The sequence below is a fragment of the Opisthorchis viverrini genome (assembly GCF_000715545.1).
Source record: "Opisthorchis viverrini unplaced genomic scaffold opera_v5_160, whole genome shotgun sequence".
NCBI classification, from domain to species: domain Eukaryota; kingdom Metazoa; phylum Platyhelminthes; class Trematoda; order Opisthorchiida; family Opisthorchiidae; genus Opisthorchis; species Opisthorchis viverrini.
The window spans coordinates 192,685-211,060 of NW_008751817.1; the positions used below are offsets into that span (position 1 = coordinate 192,685).

General features: G+C 44.8%; 1 protein-coding gene across 1 annotated transcript; it reads left to right on the forward strand.

Annotated features, from left to right (window-relative positions):
• Positions 1 to 447: 447 nt before the first annotated feature.
• Positions 448 to 14,375, forward strand: T265_07161 (hypothetical protein; the record flags this gene model as incomplete). The annotated part of the gene is made up of 5 exons (XM_009172612.1): positions 448 to 550; positions 6,130 to 6,532; positions 8,786 to 9,018; positions 9,141 to 9,358; positions 13,908 to 14,375. 5 exons carry the CDS (start codon positions 523 to 525, stop codon positions 14,187 to 14,189), a joined length of 1,164 nt encoding a protein of 387 aa, XP_009170876.1.
• Between the last annotated feature and the right edge of the window lie 4,001 nt (positions 14,376 to 18,376).

Here is an 18,376-nt window from a genome sequence, read left to right on the forward strand (position 1 = left end):
CCGAGTACATAGGCGTTCGGCTTGTCGAGATGCCCATTAGCCGCACAATGCTTTGAACTAGAAAATCCTTGAGAGTGTGGTAAAACTTTTAGCGTCAAGATGTTGCATTTTATTTGTATGTGCTCAAGCCAAAAATAAACTCAATCTATCTTCACATCTCTGCGGCTCACGAAATTTTTTGTCCAATGTAGCAATCATACCTCTGGCGGAAACAACTGGTGGAGTAATTTCCCAGCATAACGGAGACCCCGGAATATCTAAATGGGGTTCCAAAATTTGGACTGGTACTCCGAAATCAACTGCCTGATTGCTTTGGTCAATCACGGATTCGCCATAGCTCTCGAAATTTCTACACCATTGTGCGAATACTGAGCTCCGCTTATCGCTTATCGCGAACCTAGTGGTCTGAGCTGGAAGAGCCAATCGAATAGCAGCGTTTTCCTCCAGTGGTCAGCTCGGTCGTTGAGTCCGCTTACTGGCTCTGGCAGGCGTTCCTATGCTGTAGTCAGGCCGTGTTCCGCCATGGAGTACTTGCAGAAGTATCTGGAAGGTAAGCAATTTCGCTAGCTAGGTCTTAAGTACCTCATACGCTACATGTTCACACACCTTCAGTAAACAGTGTCGGGTGAACTTGCTAACAATCCTTGAGTAGTCATATATGACTAATTTCTTAGGTGTGACGTGGGCAACGGTTAACCGAAAACACCTGTAATGGGCCGGTTAACAAAACATAACGTCGCTTAAGGTATCCGCCCCCAATCCATTCCAATCTACAGTCACTGCCGAGGTGGCATTTACTGAGAGTTACACCAATGTCAGCTTTTTTCCGAATTATGAATGTAGGAATGAATACTCAGAGTTTTGTTGGTCTGGCACTTCCAGTCCAATATGCGGACATAATGCTTTCTAAACCCACCCATTAATGGATGGCGATTGCTAATTAGTAAGTGCCACTGGTTGAATCACCTTTGTGGTTTCTCTAATACATTCGGTGTTCTGCTCGCGGTGGTTAAAATCTTACTGCATTTCTACTTGAAAGAAAGCCAGTAATAACTAGGGAGATCTTGGGATAAGAAAATACGGCAGGGTTGGAAGCGCTCCGATCTGTGCATTCCAAAGGATTCTGATCAATACAACGTGTATGGAACGACGCCGAATACGTCCATCATGCGTACCATGTGGTAGCCGGTATTTTTGAAAACACGGTCAGCCTCTGACCTCAGATCAGATTGTAAGTTCGAACTCGAGGTAGCTCAAACTTCAAATTGTGAAATACAAGTACATTATACGTCCCCGGCTTGTTCTGTATAAATACCACTTGATTTGGCCTCATTTTGTTTTTCCTGCTTGATGTAGTTCATTAGTTAAGACGCCCACTTACCGACCGAAAGCTTCGGCTTTGAATAAACCTCAGCATCTCGACTAGGTTAGGACAACCCGACTATATCCCAGCTTTCGTGCTTACTTCGGATTGAACGGCAGTCATGAAGCAAGAAGGTACTATAGCTGAACGAGAACGCTTCTTTAGAGCTTAGACATCGCATGATGTCTAGGGACGCATCCAGCGCTCTTTCGATAGCTCCACAAGGTCTTCAACTGTTGCTCTCCGGGAAAAACTCATATGCTTTAAGAGAAAATTATAAATTCACCTTTCCGGCCCCTGGAAGGTGGTCTGGTAGGCACAAATCGCATCCCTCCTAGCTTCAGAAGACTCAGTTTGACGTCATTTTCCGTGATCCATTTCGACATAGCGCAGTTCTTTGCGTTTCGTCGTACATCCGAGCCATTCTTTGGGCACCAGCAAGTGAGCCTTGCTGGCGACTTTGACTTTTTACTTCAAGGTGACCAGTGTCTAGGTCTACCACAGCGTTGCACGGACTTACGTATCTTTCTTTGAATCTCAGAAACCTATGTGAAGTGACGAATAGTGCATCGCTTCAGGCAAAGTAGTTCGTGAAGCGTTGATTTTTGTTTGGATCCAGACTTTCAGCACAGGACTAAGCGGTTATCTAGTGTCACCTTGTAATCCAGAGTGATTCACCGGCAAAGTTTGGATCAAAAGACAGTCGGTTGAACCCATATCAAGCTCATAAGATTAATAGTCAACATTCTTGGTTTTCATAGCAGCCCGATGTTGGATATCGCACTAATGTGAAGTGGGTATGAGTGGTGAAAAAGTCGCGATGAAACTCGACGATAGAGGTCGTGTGGCAGACATACCTAAGTAGTTGATGATCTGTCTGAATCAAAATTCTAGTCTTTTGACAGCCCGGGAGCTGTATTGGCCTCTCGGTATGTGCGAGTATAGCTCTGTTCAGCTGTCAAAAGTCTGCGAGAAACTTGGCCGTGCAGTCTTATTGTTCTAGTAAAGCAGTGTCGCCCAGCGAGGAAGTATCAGTTAGGAGTGCGGTAAGGCATGAGCTAACAACAGCGTTTATCTCTAGGTATTTCACAATATCTCGAATACCCCTCGTAAAACCCACTGGAAAAATCGGTAATTATCATCATTGACCGTATAAACCGCGTACTTGCCGTACAGTGCCTATAGCTCCCACTGATTCGTCCGCCGATGATTTGAGGTATCGGGGGTAGATAGCTGTGAATTGGAGACGGTAGCTGATTTAATCGATACGTAAATACAGGGGCGTCAGTGAACTTTTCATTGGGAATTCCGGGTTTGGAGCTATGCATTGAGAGCAATAACTCGAATGCATGAGCGCATACATGCACAGCACATACACAAATAAACTCATGCCACATCGGCCGTCCTGCCAACCGATGTCAGTGGCGTTCTTGTTGTCAGTTTGTCAGTTGTCCAGATTGCCTGAGTGAATGTCTGGAGGTGTAGGCACCTCGGAATGATTGTGTTAAGCTAGCACTAAGTCCCTCCCCCATCCACCTTTATTCTTTTCTTTACAATAAGGCTTTCAAATAAGTCATGGTTGTACGGCAGTGAAGCATTGGTGTTGAACACTGATGTCATGCTGTCGTTGATGATGATGATGATGATGGTGAGCGCCATCGAGGGCGTGAATAGGCCATGGTTGACAATGTCTCTAACCGTTGTTATGTCCCTTCTCGGTTTCCCCATTCAATGGTGGCAATGACCAGCGCAGCTGAGTTTGCTGGTAGTGGCTTTCGTACTTCGCTGCCAAGTCATTGTTTAACCTTCCATGTTTCGTTTCCACCCTTCACATGGTTGTGCTAAAAGGTCGATCGACTGGCATACGAAGCACCTGACCAAGCCAGCGCAATCTTTGAAGTGTGCTCGGCTTACCAATACCGGGCGAGTTATTTCTTCCAAAATGCATTCGACATATTTTAACCTCACTGTTCGCACCAGACGGGCTATGCTCTGGAGACATCGACCATCAGACACTGAAAGTGTTTTGACATCCTCGGCGAGCAGCGGCCAAGTTTCCGGCCCGTATAATAATATGGGGTGCACTGCAGCATTGTAGGCTCGACCTTTGACGTATAAACTGCTTCACGCATACGCCACAGATGATGTAGGTTCACAAAAGCTACTCTAATCTTCTAAATTCGGGTTAACTACCATCTTTGGTGAGACCCCCCGCACTGGTTCAGCTGCTCAGGTAAAAAATTGACTACTATCTCAACCGTCTCATCCTCAAGCATGGGACTAGGGTTTGAGCCCGCCCATCCTTGGAGCAGCACTTTACACTTTGCACATACGAAGCGCATGCAGGTAGAATTATTTCGATAATTTAATGTTGTTTTCATCGTGACGGTGTCAGAACCGAGAAGAGCTATGTTGTCTGCATACTCGATGTCTGTGAGCGGATGCTCTGGGCGCATTTCGATCCCACAGACATTAGAAGTTTGTAGTGAGTCTTCCATAACCGTATCAGTGATGAAGTTACGACGCAGTGAATAATCGGTGCCAAAGATTGATGTGTTATCGATGAAGATGGTTGTAATTGTAATGATGATGGTTGAACATGTGTGGCAACCTGCTCCTTGCATACGTAGACTTTTCTGGTGTTCTTACATCGCTGCCATGCGGTCAGACTTTTGGGTCAAAGTCTCGGTTGAGAATCCCAACCAACTTTTCGTCTAGGGATGAGCATCCTGATAATACTCCAGCCAACGTTCAGCTATGGATCGCGGAAATAACCACTGGTCACACCAGTCATCAACTAAGCCTACTCTTTAGGACTGAAATTCATTTGCCCCCATTTGTCGGTACATCGAATGCCACGGCCAAAAACACTTTAAATTTGTTCTCCAAACCGCACCGCTCATTGCCCTTGGTAACCTGCGTTCGCATTCGAAACAAGCTAGATAACAGGCAGCTCGCTTTTGTGCGCTGGACTAATTTTCCATCGGTATGTACACACATATACACACACACTCTGAAACCAGGATTCAAGACGTATATACGGTTTCTTCTCGGTTCCGTTGTTGGTGATATCTGATCTGTAGGCCGTTTTTGTGTATGCCGTTCCCACTTATAATACATAAGTGCGAGTCGAGGGGTTACGAAAGCGTTCCTTACTTCCCTTGATCTTTACTCCAATTTACAAGCAAGGGTAGACTGCAATGCGCGTGTGCCAGTCGGCTTGTCACTTATTTACTTGCTAGCTGTTTTCAGTAGGTTTGTATTCGACATAATGGGTGATTCAGCAAGATCTTCATTGTAACAGCGACCATTCCGTTTTTCTTCTCATGGAACCTATCTATACAGGTGCGCCTAGTCTTTTCCGGGAACTGTCATCACTATGGCCAATGACGATGCTATCGACAATAGTGACCAGTCCAGTGACGATATGGTTCATAGCAGTGAGATCGGCTGATTGCGCACCTCTTTCAAGTATTGTCCGACTAAAGGGATGCAGAAAGTAACTGGCCGAGATTATTACCCTTTGAAGGCTACAATGGCCTGTCACGCGCTTCATGTGCTGCACCAGTTTTGGGGCAATGTCCTTGAACGGGCAATTCATGGCTGTGTTGAATGTGGTCCGTCTACCGTCATTGAGAATAGCTGACGATTAGAAACACTGGTGGACACGACCGAGTTACGCATGCCCACGTATCGCAGACCATTGTTTTCAGCGCAAAGCCATCACCGCAGATCTCCACAGCAGTAGCAAAGCACCCATCATCACCAGTGAACTTGATCTTCAAGGGTATCAGCCATTATTTCTTATGTGTGGCCTTCGGGAGGAGAGACGGCTCAAGTGGTTAGAGCGCGAATTTACTGACTGAAAGGTCCGTGGTTCGAACCCGATTTCTGCCTCTCGACTTCCCCTGTCTAGGCTTGGGCAACTGACAGTATCCCAGTCCTTGTGCTCCCTTCGGGTGGCATGGCAGTTAGATTTGTAACGGTCCAGCAGCTACCACGGCTGGTTCTATTAAGGTTGGTTTTGTTCTAGGCCATCAATCTCAAGGGTTTTTGAATGATCACACTTTGGTGGCCCTCTGTGTAAGAATCATTTGATAGCTGATATTAAGTACTTACTCATTTTCTACGCCTAAGTCCCAACAGGCCCAAAAGGTGATACTGTCAGCGAAATAACCAACAGAAAAAATGCCTCACTCATCCCTAAACAAGAGCACCTGAATCGTTTGGTCGAACGCTTTCAACAGGCATTCAACTGGCCACCTGTTGTTGCGAATCTCCGACGGCTTTGGAATAACGCGAGCGCCTTCTTGAAACGTCACCGAGCTGCTCGTCTCAGCCGAATTCCACCCGCTCCGTCTAAGAATGGATGTACAATGTGTAGTCGGAGCTCATCTTAATTAATTGCTTCTATCTGAATCAAATAGACCGGCTCAACTGACCGGGCTGACTCCATTGTTGTTCCCAAAAACGTCTTTGCAGTAAGTGTGGCTCCCGTTGTAACTAGGCCTTATAAGGTCGAGCACGCAGTATATTGGACTGGATCGAAGACGCCTAAGTTCGTTGATTCTGCTGTGAGGAGTATGTTCGTAATTTCTGTGAAGAAACCTTTTCGTTGCTCATAAGAGGTCTAACTTTGTCAATATAGTCAACTCCCAACTGTCGCTTCATGCTAGGTGCTTTCCCTCTCATTTGATTGTTTTCTTTTGTCGTACACTTCATAAAATGGTTTATAACAATGGTTTCTCTTTTTTCTTCGTCCACAGACTTGGAACATGTCCCACCACATTTAAGGCAAGAATTTAAGATAATGCGGGACCTGGACCAGAAAGTGGAGGAAATCAAGCAAGAAATTCAACAGCGTACCACACATCTGATGCAGCATGCTGCGGAAATGACCAGAGACGAGCGCATGGGGCAAATGGAGCAAATACAAAACTTATTTAAGAAAGGAAAAGAAATCAGTAATGACAAGGTATCTCGAGCCGAGAGCGCATACGAACTAGTGGACAAACAAATTCGTCGACTAGATGCTGACATGTTTGAATTCAAGAAAGCCCTAGGTACGAGTTATTCTTCTGATTCATTTTTTTTTCCAGCGGAGAAGGAGTTGAGGAAGGTGAAAAAGTCGCGTAATAAGGGAGAACAAGAACCGGTTGTATCACCCAAGTGAGTTAAATGCTATTGACCTAGAAAATCTGACTGTTGATGACCAGTCGTTATTCACCTGAACTAGTCATGTAAGCTGGCAGAGGATCGCACGATTAGCTACCGGTGGGCAGGGAACGTGATCGATTTGAACACACGAAGATTTGTTCGGTCTCCGAGGTGTTTTGCACTTATAAGTGACTCAGGTGGGTAAGGAAGGAACGTTTTTGTAACTGACAGCTGCATATTGTTACCTGTGGCTAACCTGCCAGCCACTCACGCAGTTACTTGTTTACTCCGGTAGCTGCTCCGAACAATTCACATCTCGAGTCGAGTTTACCGATTGCTATTCATCATCAGAGGAGCAGGTCCGTGTTACGTGAATTGCTACGGCACAAAAAAATTTTATCAAGTCAGGTCTTCATCTTGGGAAGTAGCCATTCGAGGATGGTCGAAGTGAGACGAACTTCAGTACGACCAACAGTACAAAAGAGTCATTAATATGGTTTCGTCACTATTTTAGCGGTACGAAATCGTCAAACGGAATACACTGATCCACTTAGATTTTCTTCCTGTAGATTTTCAGCTGTCTGTTTCTATTGTCCTACTTCAGAATCCAAAATCCGAATGACTCTTGTGCTTCATTTCAGGGTTTAACTAACTATCAGACTGAACCGAATTGAAAGTATTCAAGACGTGTTGGACTTATTACTTGAAGTCCAAAGATATTGTCCGTGTATTGACCTTGTTCTTACGCTTGCCTGATGAGTGCCTTCAGTCGTTGTCCTGAGTCTACTCTTGAGTAGATCTATCACAAGCTGGATCAAGGGAAACTTTACTGGGACTGTTTTTATGGTGCTGGATCCGCTATTGAGAGTAGGTTGAACTTTGTGGGTTCAAAATTACGACAGTTCTTTCACATTCGAGATAGGAATTACTTGGTGCGCTCACTCAGGTCTCGGAAAGCGGCGCGTAAGTAGATGAGCCCCATGCTAAGGGAAAGAACATCTGCAGGTTACCGGCCTTTGAATCTCCAAGCTGATTGATAAACTAAACAGCACCTTTGTGACTATATGCTGATGCTTGTCGTGTGACTGTTCAGGTGGACTGTTGGTTGAAGCATAAAATGAAAACTTGAACATCAAGGATAGGCTCGAGGGGGTACACCAGGTTTATACACTTTTGGTAGAGCAGATGACCAATGTGTTGATGTAGCAGCGAGGTGAAGCTCGTTCGTAAACGTCGGCATCACGGTTTCTCACTCGTTTTAGACGGTGTACTATTTTTGGTACCGCTTTTTTGGTCACCTGTTTCTTGTCTTTCGATTTTCCGTCTTCTTAAGGGCAAAGTGTCATTCATTTCATCAACTTATTCAGATGTATCTATCAATACGATTTTGGCTCATTTATCCGGCTTCATTAATAGGACTTAGTCGTTCATCTTCCGTCTTTCCTTCGAATCTTGACTTGCGGTTGACCAGCCTGACTTTCAGTTGTCCTACGTTTAGTTCCGATGGCGTAGTATCTTCTAATAGGCAATCGTACAAGCTGAAGAATTGGACTTCTGTCTCAACTTTGCCACTCGTGCGATATGGATGATAACATTTATGGCCTAATGACGACTGTTCCTAAAATTAGTGTCCAAGCATAACAGGGACAATATGGATTGGATGGAAACTTCATGCGTGGTGTCAGAAGGTTGACCTGACTTTCGGGTTTCTTCTTCCTGCCACCCATTATCTCGGCAGCAATGGGTTGAATATTTGATTTCTAACACGGCTACTCATTAAAGTTGTTTGCGTTGCAATTCACAAGCACTCTTTCGGTTGGTGTTGAACTTGTTTCGTGTGCAGCAGCAGATTGCTGTGGCATCGACTCCGTTTTTGCGCATAATTCATAGATATCGCTTATTACTCTATCTTGGATTCTGGATGTAATGGTACGAAATTCTTTCAATATAGCGGAGATGTTTCTATGGTTAAACTGGTCGTAGAATATGATTGTGCTACGGAAGGCATGACATTGCGTCCCTAGTTTCCGAGATCAGGGTGTGGGTATCAGCATCCCACCTTACGACCGAGCTGGTTTCGCTTGAAACTACTTTTACTATTCACACTGAATTACACTTGCTTCTACTCGCCCGTCGTTTGCCACCGTCAAATGAAGTCGTGACCATATAGCTGATACACTCCAAAGTTGGAATTGTTCTGGTTTATACATATTTATACATCCTGTCGGGATTTTACTTCATTTCACACGTCTTTACCTATTTTAGAATCCCTGCAACTGCAGCCCTGGCCCTCGCCTTGACTAACAACCCGGGGGAAGTCTTGGATATGCCCGTCGACCCCAACGAACCAACCTATTGCGTGTGCCAGCAGGTCTCCTATGGTGAGATGGTAGCCTGTGACAACCACGATTGTCCAATCGAGTGGTTCCATTTTGATTGTGTTGGTTTAGTCAATAAACCTCGGGGTAAATGGTACTGCCCACAATGTACCGCAGAAGGTATACCAGCCAAGGAAGATTGACAATTTTTGGACGGTCTCACGTGGTGTATGTATGTATATATGTTATCGTCCTGTATTCTCCTACCACAGTTTGTAATTTTTACTGTCCCCAATATAAAGATTACCACACCTCAGTTCTTGAGTTGTTTCGTTTTCTTCGTTTGCGCCTGCTCGCTTGCCAGCATTTTAGCATAGAATGTTCTGCTCACAGTCTTACAGCTGAAGTGCACGCATTTCGAAGAAATATGCGTCGCAGTGCCGGAGTTCGTGCTCCTTTTAAATCCCCTTTGAGGACAAGGAATACTGACAACGCTCCTGTTGTGCCTACGACTTTGAAGGTGGGTCAGGCTTCCTTCAAACATCACATTTTGCAAGTTAGTACGCCTTGTTAAGAATTTTACCAAATATTATTCCAAACAATGCTTGTTTTCAGTCACTCCATTTAAATCCAATCAATAGTGCAGCTCATTGCTGATCACATCTATGAGTGGTATCGTGAATGTTTCGTGGTCGTAAAACCAATGGCATTTGTCCAAGGGTAGTCTTTTTGGTCAAACTGAAAACCCCGTTGTAGTGGAAATATTCTCATGTTGTTGCACGTATCCACTTCGAGCTGCCTCAAACGTTAACCGCCTAGTGAGACAATACGCATAAAGATCTCAAAAGAAACCGTTACCAACCCTGTCCCCCATTCAGGTAGAGCGGATGGCATGTGGGTCACCTAAGAAATTACATTTCACGTATGGTAGTTACATGTTCGTAATAGGTTTCCAGCCCTTAGGTTGTTTTAGCATCTGTTTACACCACTCTGCAATGAGCACGGGAATCGGTTATCACGGATTATGTAAGACCTGATCTCCAGAGCACCACAGTTTATGGTGTTGAATGCCTAACTCGGAATCAAATCATAATCGGAAACGGCCGAATTCCGCTATGAGGGTCATTCACTACGGAGAGATTAAGCTCCCCGGTAGTGTCAGACTCCCTGAGGGGCTTTTGTTGTGTTCAACATATTTCTCTCACAAGATCCGTGCCTTAATGCCCCTGCCTTTCACAGTAGTATGACTCTGCTCCAACGTCGAAGTGGGCTATTACTCTAATGTGATTGCACTGTTCTAGTTCGGTATGGATTGAAATGCATCATTCACCTGGAAACCCATGTTAACTCACTTGCTAAACGGAACCGATGAACCACTTGATTTTCCCACCAGTTCTAGTTCTCCGGATCCGAAAGATCGGCCGTTTATTAAAGCCCCTATGGTCTGTACTTTCAACCAACACAAGCAATTGCTAGTATGTGCATCCTTCGGCAAACGGTGACTTTCATAAAGTAGCTCTTCGTTATCTGTAACCAGTCGTCATTTTGAAGCACGACATGGCTTTAATCGGTCAGTCGCCTGTGCCCCCCAGCAGTTGTGTCCATGCAATCAACCTCACCGTCCCAAGAAACTCCGAGACTAAGACCGGTCTAAAACGGACCAGACTTTCCGCATGTTGTTGGTATTGCGGCTAGTTCAATCTACTCTATTACCTGTTCATGCGTCATAAATTTTCAAGATGCGATAGTCGTGGCCGAAAAACTTGATTTCAGCTACGGAAGCGGTCATCACCACCGTATAGTTCATCAATCTCTGTCTATTCGCTTGCCGAAGGCAGTTAGTGACGTTTCATAACAATATTCCAGTTAGTTTTCAGCTTCATATGGAGTCTGATGTCACAGTGCTCAGTGAGCGAACGTGGAATCGAATTGGTAACCTCATACGAAGCCGTCTGGGCATTGGTCCGCGATGCTTCTGGGGGTGAGCTGAAATTGACTGGTAAGGTCGATTGCTCTGTACCCAGTCTTACCCATTGTTGACTAGGGTTTGAACCGACAGTGGGAGTCTGGTGTTCACCAACCAACAAACTACTCGGCATGGGCCGCACTAATCGTAATGGTGAAGAAGATTAACGGGAACGTCCGCTTTTATGGAGACTTCACTGGTTTCTACGTACGGCAGTGAAGGATCGGTGCTGAACACTGATATAATGCTGTCGATGATGACGATGATGGTATCCTCTGCCTCGTTTTTAACGACTTACGCGCGAAACTGAATTGGGGGAAATGCTTTGTGAAGATTGATTTGGTTGAGGCTTGCCTGCGGGATGAATTCGAGGAGGAATCCATGGAACTTTTAACCATCATTCCAAGCTTGTTTCAGTGTACTCGACTGCTGTTTGGCGTCAAGACAGCGCTAGCCATATTTCAACAAGTGGATACGACGTTGATGCATACCTCTAGTGATGGTGCCTATTTTGTCGACCTCTTCGTCATCGGTTCCAACCCTGACGAATTGTGGCTGCTCCTTATTATGTGCTCGGTCGTATTCAGGAGTACAACTCCGAATTGCACCGCGGGAAATGTACCTTCTTCATGTGGTCAATAAAGTATCTCGGTCTCATCATTGACGAACGTGGTTGCCGACCAGAACCGGATAACACTGACGCCATTAAACGCCAGCGCCTACAGTTGTAACAACCTTCAGATCGTTCCTCAGTCTCATCAGTCACTACAGCTCGTTCTCCCTGGGTATGCCTCACCCCAGAGTCACACTCAGCTATCAAGGAAACTGCCAACGAGCTTTCGACTCCATCAAATACATGCTAAGTTTCGGTTTGCTTCTTATTCGCTACGATCCGTCAGTGGAAGTCCTGGCATCGGATGTATCAAATTATGGCATTCGCGCGGTGATTTCGTATGTATTCCCCAACAACATCCAGAAGGCCATGGAATATGCGGCCCGATCCCTGACACTAGTCGATCACAGTTACAGTCAGATAGAAGGGGAAGTTTTGGCGATCTTGTTTGACACCAGAACGTCCCACAAAATACTCTACAGCCGTCACTTTTACTGTACTGACTGATCGGAAGCCGCCCCTTGCTCGTTTTGGTTAGCAGAAAGGAATTCCGGTTTATATCGCCAACCGCCTCTAGCGAATGATAGCCCTGCTGAAGCAGCGCGCCATGATTACGGTTGAGTTGTTTTTTTTTCATCCGTGTGTTACGATGACTTAGCTACCTTCTCTTCGTCCGGATAGTGTAATGTGTTCGAAGCTTCCGTCGGAATGCGGCTCCGTTGGTAAAACCCCGTTTGGCGAATTCGGGTTAGGCGTTGCTCGATATGTCAGGGGTGACCTTCCAAAATTCCCCTCTGTCGACCCCCCGTTTGACTTCTGAATCGCACGCTTCAGTGTTTCAACGAAGCGCTTCGCTCACCACAGCACCAACAACTTGTAGGAAGTCTGGTCCGTTTCGACCAGTGTCGTTTTCGGATTTCCTTGGGACGATGGACAACTGACCGATCAAAGTCGTGTCGTGCTCCAGGTTGACTAGGAGTTGGTGTTTGGTGGTGAGGCTCTGTAGCGTGATATCACTATCGTGTTCAATTTTGGGAAGCTGCTTGTTCCTATTGTCAGCATCATGGGACGACTGAAGATCGAGTACTAAGTTGATGCACTTGAACTGATTCTCCTTAAATGAGCTGAGCTTGGAACGCTCGTACTTCACACTGACACTACCGGTAAACGCGATATGATCGTCATAAGCTCTCTTGACCAGCTTGAAGCACTAATATTGGGTATTGAACTGCGATGTTCGGTCACCGAATGTCTGTGACAGCGTTCTGACCGTTTCCACAGAGCTTGAATTGCGAGGCCTCTTGGAGTTAACGAAATTTGCATACCGTTTATGCCCTGGCGTGCCAAGTATTCGCGATATTCTTACTTCCTATCCTTCATCGAGCGTGAAGGTCAGTTTTGAGCATACCTTCTCTGCGTTTGAAATAAGGGTCAAAAGTTTGAACAGAAATGGAATTAACTATAAACTCCGTGGTTGATGCCACGACCGCTTCAGCTGAAGAAACAGAAGGCTCTTTAGTACTACCTGCTGGTGTCTGGACACAATCTCTGGTTCAGTGGTTCGATGAGCTTCAGCTGTGTTCCTTCAAACTGCTTTTGTCTCCCCGGGGTTGAATAATTCTATACATCTCGGGTGCCGACTATTTTATAGAGCACTATAAATTCTACTCAGTTACTCCTTAGGAGACAGCTGACGTGTGAAAATTTGCCATCAAATTGTTGTGTGCAGTCAGCCGAGTGAACTAGCTTGTGGATCATTCATAATCAAGAATAGAAACTATTGTAGGCTAAGTTGTGTTCTGGTTGTAAAATTGCAGAGACTGAACCCGTCAAAGTAGGATTCTCTCATTGCTTGGTTAATTCTTCCGGATTACCTTTAAAAATACATGGTGATGGAAGCAGTGCCAGATTTCGAGGAGACCGCTATATGTAACTTGTGGTCTAATTTAAAATGCTCCCAGGTTGGATAGGCGCTTATTCTAGAAATCGCCTTTCAGAACACATTTCGGAATCTAAGCCGAGTATATTAACGTCATCAGGAAAATCGGACATAGAGCCAGGTGGAATAATCGTGTAGAACAGCCCACATCCCAAAACTACGCACTTGAAGCCAACGGGTCGATTGCAGTCGCATCGCTCGCGTGACTGCTCTCATGTATAGTGGTGGTTACTATTAGCCTAAAGTTGTATTGAAACCTGACTGATGTGTATGGTCTGAGGTATCCCCTTAAACGGAAGAGTTCTGAAATTAATATCCTCCTTTTTCGTTGGGTGGGGGAACAGAATATACGGATTTGCACAGGGTTCCTCGGAGGGCGTCATTCATATTTAGGATAACTGCGCTCCAGTTTTCTAACTTCCTTAGGATTCACGGGTACCAACATATTTCTAGACCGCAGCTCTCCCAATTTAAGTCTGCTCTCCGCTCCTAACTATGCAACATATTGGAATATTCTGGTTGATCTTATCTGTTTGACATCCATCCTACAGGCTGAGCTTCCTGGACCGATTCATACCGAAATCAAGCGGAAATCTGAGGTGAACGATGAAACGGACTTGCAGCAGGAGATTGAACGGTTGACAGCAAAATTAATGGAAGGTCGAAACGAGCCTCTGGATGTTGAAAAGGAGTTAGCTCTCTGGCGAAATCGCATGCACGCATACAACGAAGCAAAAGACGCATGTTTGCAACTCTTTGGACGGTTGGCTCACGTCAAGGGCTGTCTAGTACGTGACCTGTACAAAGAATACGGGCTAGACCTAACAGATTGAAGTCCGATGGATTTCTGCGTGCATTTTGCTCCTGTACATATAATTATTTCATCCTGCGGTTTATCACATTGGGTCTGATTTCGGCGTGGCTGGAGACTGGCTTTAAGCAACGAATGATGATAACCGAATAAATTGGTCGGCAACATCATAACGTACCTGAAAAATGATGTAATAATAACAATGATGCAGTAAGTTCGTTCGCAATACTGTTTTTATCAAAAAGTGGCTACCATGATAAATGCGATATGTTGGTGCTTCACAACACTGTCTTGACGTAGGGGAGGATCTTGAGGCTTGATGCGCTTGGAGCGCAGAATGCAAGGTTCTAATGGGCGGATTTAACTCTAATTTCTTTGCAAATGTGGCTACCTTTCTTATTATTGATGCATAGTGGACGGTGCAAAGCTTTGTGTTGAACTCGTGAAAATCATCTATCCTTTTTTCCATTAAGGAAGGGAGTTTATGATATGGTTGATCTGTTATGATATAACATGCGAAGCGAGCGAAAACGCCCTGACAGCTCTCCTTTGGTTCCGTCAGTCTTATTTCTTGCTTGGACACATCGTTTGAAAATTAGGATGGTGCTAACGTGAGGCAAATGTATCCTTCATTTCCCTTTCCAATTTGGGAATGATTGTTTTGATGTTTAAGTGTGAAATAGGCTTCATGACAATCCGGAAACTATACTTGCCTGATAAGCCCGCAAATGACGAAACCGGTAGTCGTCCCTACTGGTAGTACTATGTTCCTCTCACCAACAAGCAAACTCTCAACGTTCAAGTGATTTGTGTAAACCGAAAAGGTTTAACGCGAGATAATCTTTAATAGGCCAAAATCCCAAGATGCCCTGTAGGGTTTTGGGACACCGCCTAGTTGGGTGTATCAGCTTAGCGTAATTATCGCATTGTTTGGCATAATATGCTTTTCTCATTTGATTTCTGAAGCGTGCGCGTTCAAAAGTGGGTGTTTCAAATCTCAGAAGGGCGGACTTTTAACCACTTCATTTGATGCAACGTACATCATTTACCGAGTACTCTTTATGTGATTGTTTACGACGAGGACTTAGGTATCATACTATCGGTTACTAAAAACTTGAGCTGTGTAGAGCCCATGGCATAGTACTTATGTTGATGAAGGGTGTAATCACAGTCCAGCTTCAGTAGCGCTCTCGTGGGCTATTCAACTGATTTTGGGTAGAAAAGTGTGTTTTGGTTCAGTTGGGTCGACATTCAAGTTGTTTGGAATAATTCTCTTTCGTGAGCAATATGATGCATAAGGTCAGTGTTATTGGATGTGGAATGCACGGATCCCACTTTTCCGGGCTAAACTTGTTAAGCTAATCAATGATAAATAGTATATTTTCGATAGTATTACTCCATTGTTTACCTGGTTACCAACAATTTATAAAGATAAAATCCTCAATGAAACCAGCGATCCCAAGAAGCACTGCCTGTTTAGAGGGAAGGTCTTCTGTACTTCGAGATCTGAAACGCGGAGTGCAGTAAACTTGGTTGAATAATATCACAATGATAAGTTCATTTCAGTCTGACCTCAACACTATCTTAAATTTCAGGTGAGTGTTTAATTTTCTAAACAAAATTATTATGCTTGTCTGGGTCACATAAACATATAAAGCCGGATGACTTGAAGGGATTATCACAACTCATGTTGTGGGTTCTGCGTCCGAGTTGAACAACCTAGTGGCGCGATTTCCATGCCGGTTGGCTGACTTGATAGTGTAATCAGTTTTTGTTATTTCTGTACATCCTAGTGGTTCGGTGACTTCGCCCAAGTGGCCGATCAGTTCGGTCAACTTGCTCCGTTACGCCGCACGATGAAGTTGCGAAGTGACTAGAACGGACTATAAGGTTTCACTTGTAGGTGGTGGATACTACTGTCAAATTCTGATTCGAACCAAAGATTTTCTCGTTGTATACGGGTGGTTGGCGCTTCTGGAATCACGACAACCCACTGTATGACCCGTTCGAAGACGTTCCTCTGAGGGGACCTTAAGAAGCGGTAAAACCAGGCTCGTAAAGGTTCGCTCATGCCAATCAACGTCTTTTTCTCATTAGCCTGTCTGCTTATTAACTGATCTTGATTATTTTGTTGGTGGTAGTGTGAACTTAAAATTGATTTGACTGAGGCGACATGCTAACATGAAGTCCCTATTGGATTAGAGAGGTGAAGTCATACTGAACCACTTTCGTATGTGGCAAACTCCGGACGTTCACGTGAGCCCAAAAATTAAGACTTGAATGAGATGGTTGTGTTGGTTTTCTTTTCTTTTTTTTAGTATTGCTCAGGCGCCAAATGTTGTTGTCGAGCAGAGTGTGTTTGCCCTTTCAAGGGGACCCACTTCTGGCGGGAATTTTCATCGAGGCTATGAACCACAGTAGTGTATTTGAGATTGTCGGGGATACCAAAAACGACCTGACCGGTGACGCCTGCGAGGAGGGACGCACAATGTGACTCATCGTAAGGATGAAACCAGCCCAATTTTATACGCACCCATTGTAATTTACCATTACGGAGTTAGGTATCGCCGAGCCAACTTGGACTGTTAGGAGAAATTGTCCACCTTCCAACGTAAATGCCACTAAACTTATTAGATCGGCAAGTTTAGGGGTAATTTCAGGGTCTATCGTCCCTTGAAGTAACTTGGAAAACGCTACTTCTTACAGGGGAATTCGTACGCTAATTCTGCTTCAGCGGCGGCAGCTATACGGAAAGCACCCTGCAGGGTCGGATCCAAACGGAACTGCTACCGATTTTTTGGGATGCAGTAACAATGACGGGTCAAAATTTACATTTAGTGGTAAAACTCGATTGTTTAGACGACAAGCGAGAATTTATTTCAAAAAGTCTACGTGTGTGACAGCGTCCTACTTTAACGAGGTGATGTATATGATTAGAAGCCGAGAAAATCGTTTGGACATAATGGAGACCTTCATTCGCCCTCAACCCATTTGAAACCCAGTGCAGAGAGTAATAACGATGTTCCCTCGAAGGATGATGAAAGCCAAGTGCAAAGCCTAAGGAGCAGATCAACTGCTGTCTAAGCAACAGTCGGAAAATCTTCTCTACCCCACCCCTCCATTGATTTGCAACCTGACAGAGGCAGTTGGCTATAAGCGCTGAAAATGTCCACTGGTTTATAACCGCTGTGAATCCCATGTACCGGGATTTTCATTGGCCACAAAGCCTAATGGAGCATTCGTGATTAGTGTATGTTTGTTTTTTGGTCATACGCTTCTCCGAGTGTCTTTCTAGAATCTTCGGGAGGATTCTTTTTTCAGGGAATTCCGGAACTAACGGGTACCTGCTCTTTCCGCCGTATTTTGAGTCTGACTGATATGAAATATCCATGCAGTAAGACTAAATTCCAAGCTCGCCTCTGCCCGAACACATCAATGTGCTACTTGCCCTTGTTTCGTACAAACGACAGCTAGTGTATAGCTATTGAAGCCCCTTTAATGGGCCACCCGTACTCAGTCAAGACCACAACATAGGGGACACCAGGTTTACAGGTACGCTAATGACGACCATGCATCTCTGTACCAATCGAAGAATGGAGCACGTTTTGGACTGGTTGTTGTTCCAATCCATACAAACCTCGCTTTGTGGGAAGCCACTACACCAGCATAATATTGGCTTTGTAACCCATAGGATGCATGCTTTTAACGTCGCACTGAAAACGGCGCATTAAACCAGAGCCTTATCCGAAACTATTTGGGATGTCTTTTGCGTCTCCTGTGATTCTGAGCTCTGCTGAGTTGGTCTTGCACCTTCTCATGGCTTAGCCATCTCTTTTAAGCCGAATAAATCAGAACCCGTAAACCCCGTATTCCCTTCAGAGTGTAGCAGCAGTAGCCAGCCTGAAACAGAAGTAACCATAGTTTTCATCCGAAGAGAATCTTATTCATACGGTGCTTCAGCCATCCAAAGGCTACCTATCTAATACGATCACGTTACTGTGCACATCAGTTGCAAGCGATCCAGTATTGGTCTCTTCGCGAAACGACAACTGTTTGAGTTTGTACAGCGGTAAAAAAACAAAACGAAAACATCCTGTACCTATGCACTCTCGTATGATGACAGCAAGTCGATACAAGAGGATTTGTATACATGTATTTACAGGAACGTTTTGAATTCAAATTCCGGACAACAATCACAGCGCGAAAACT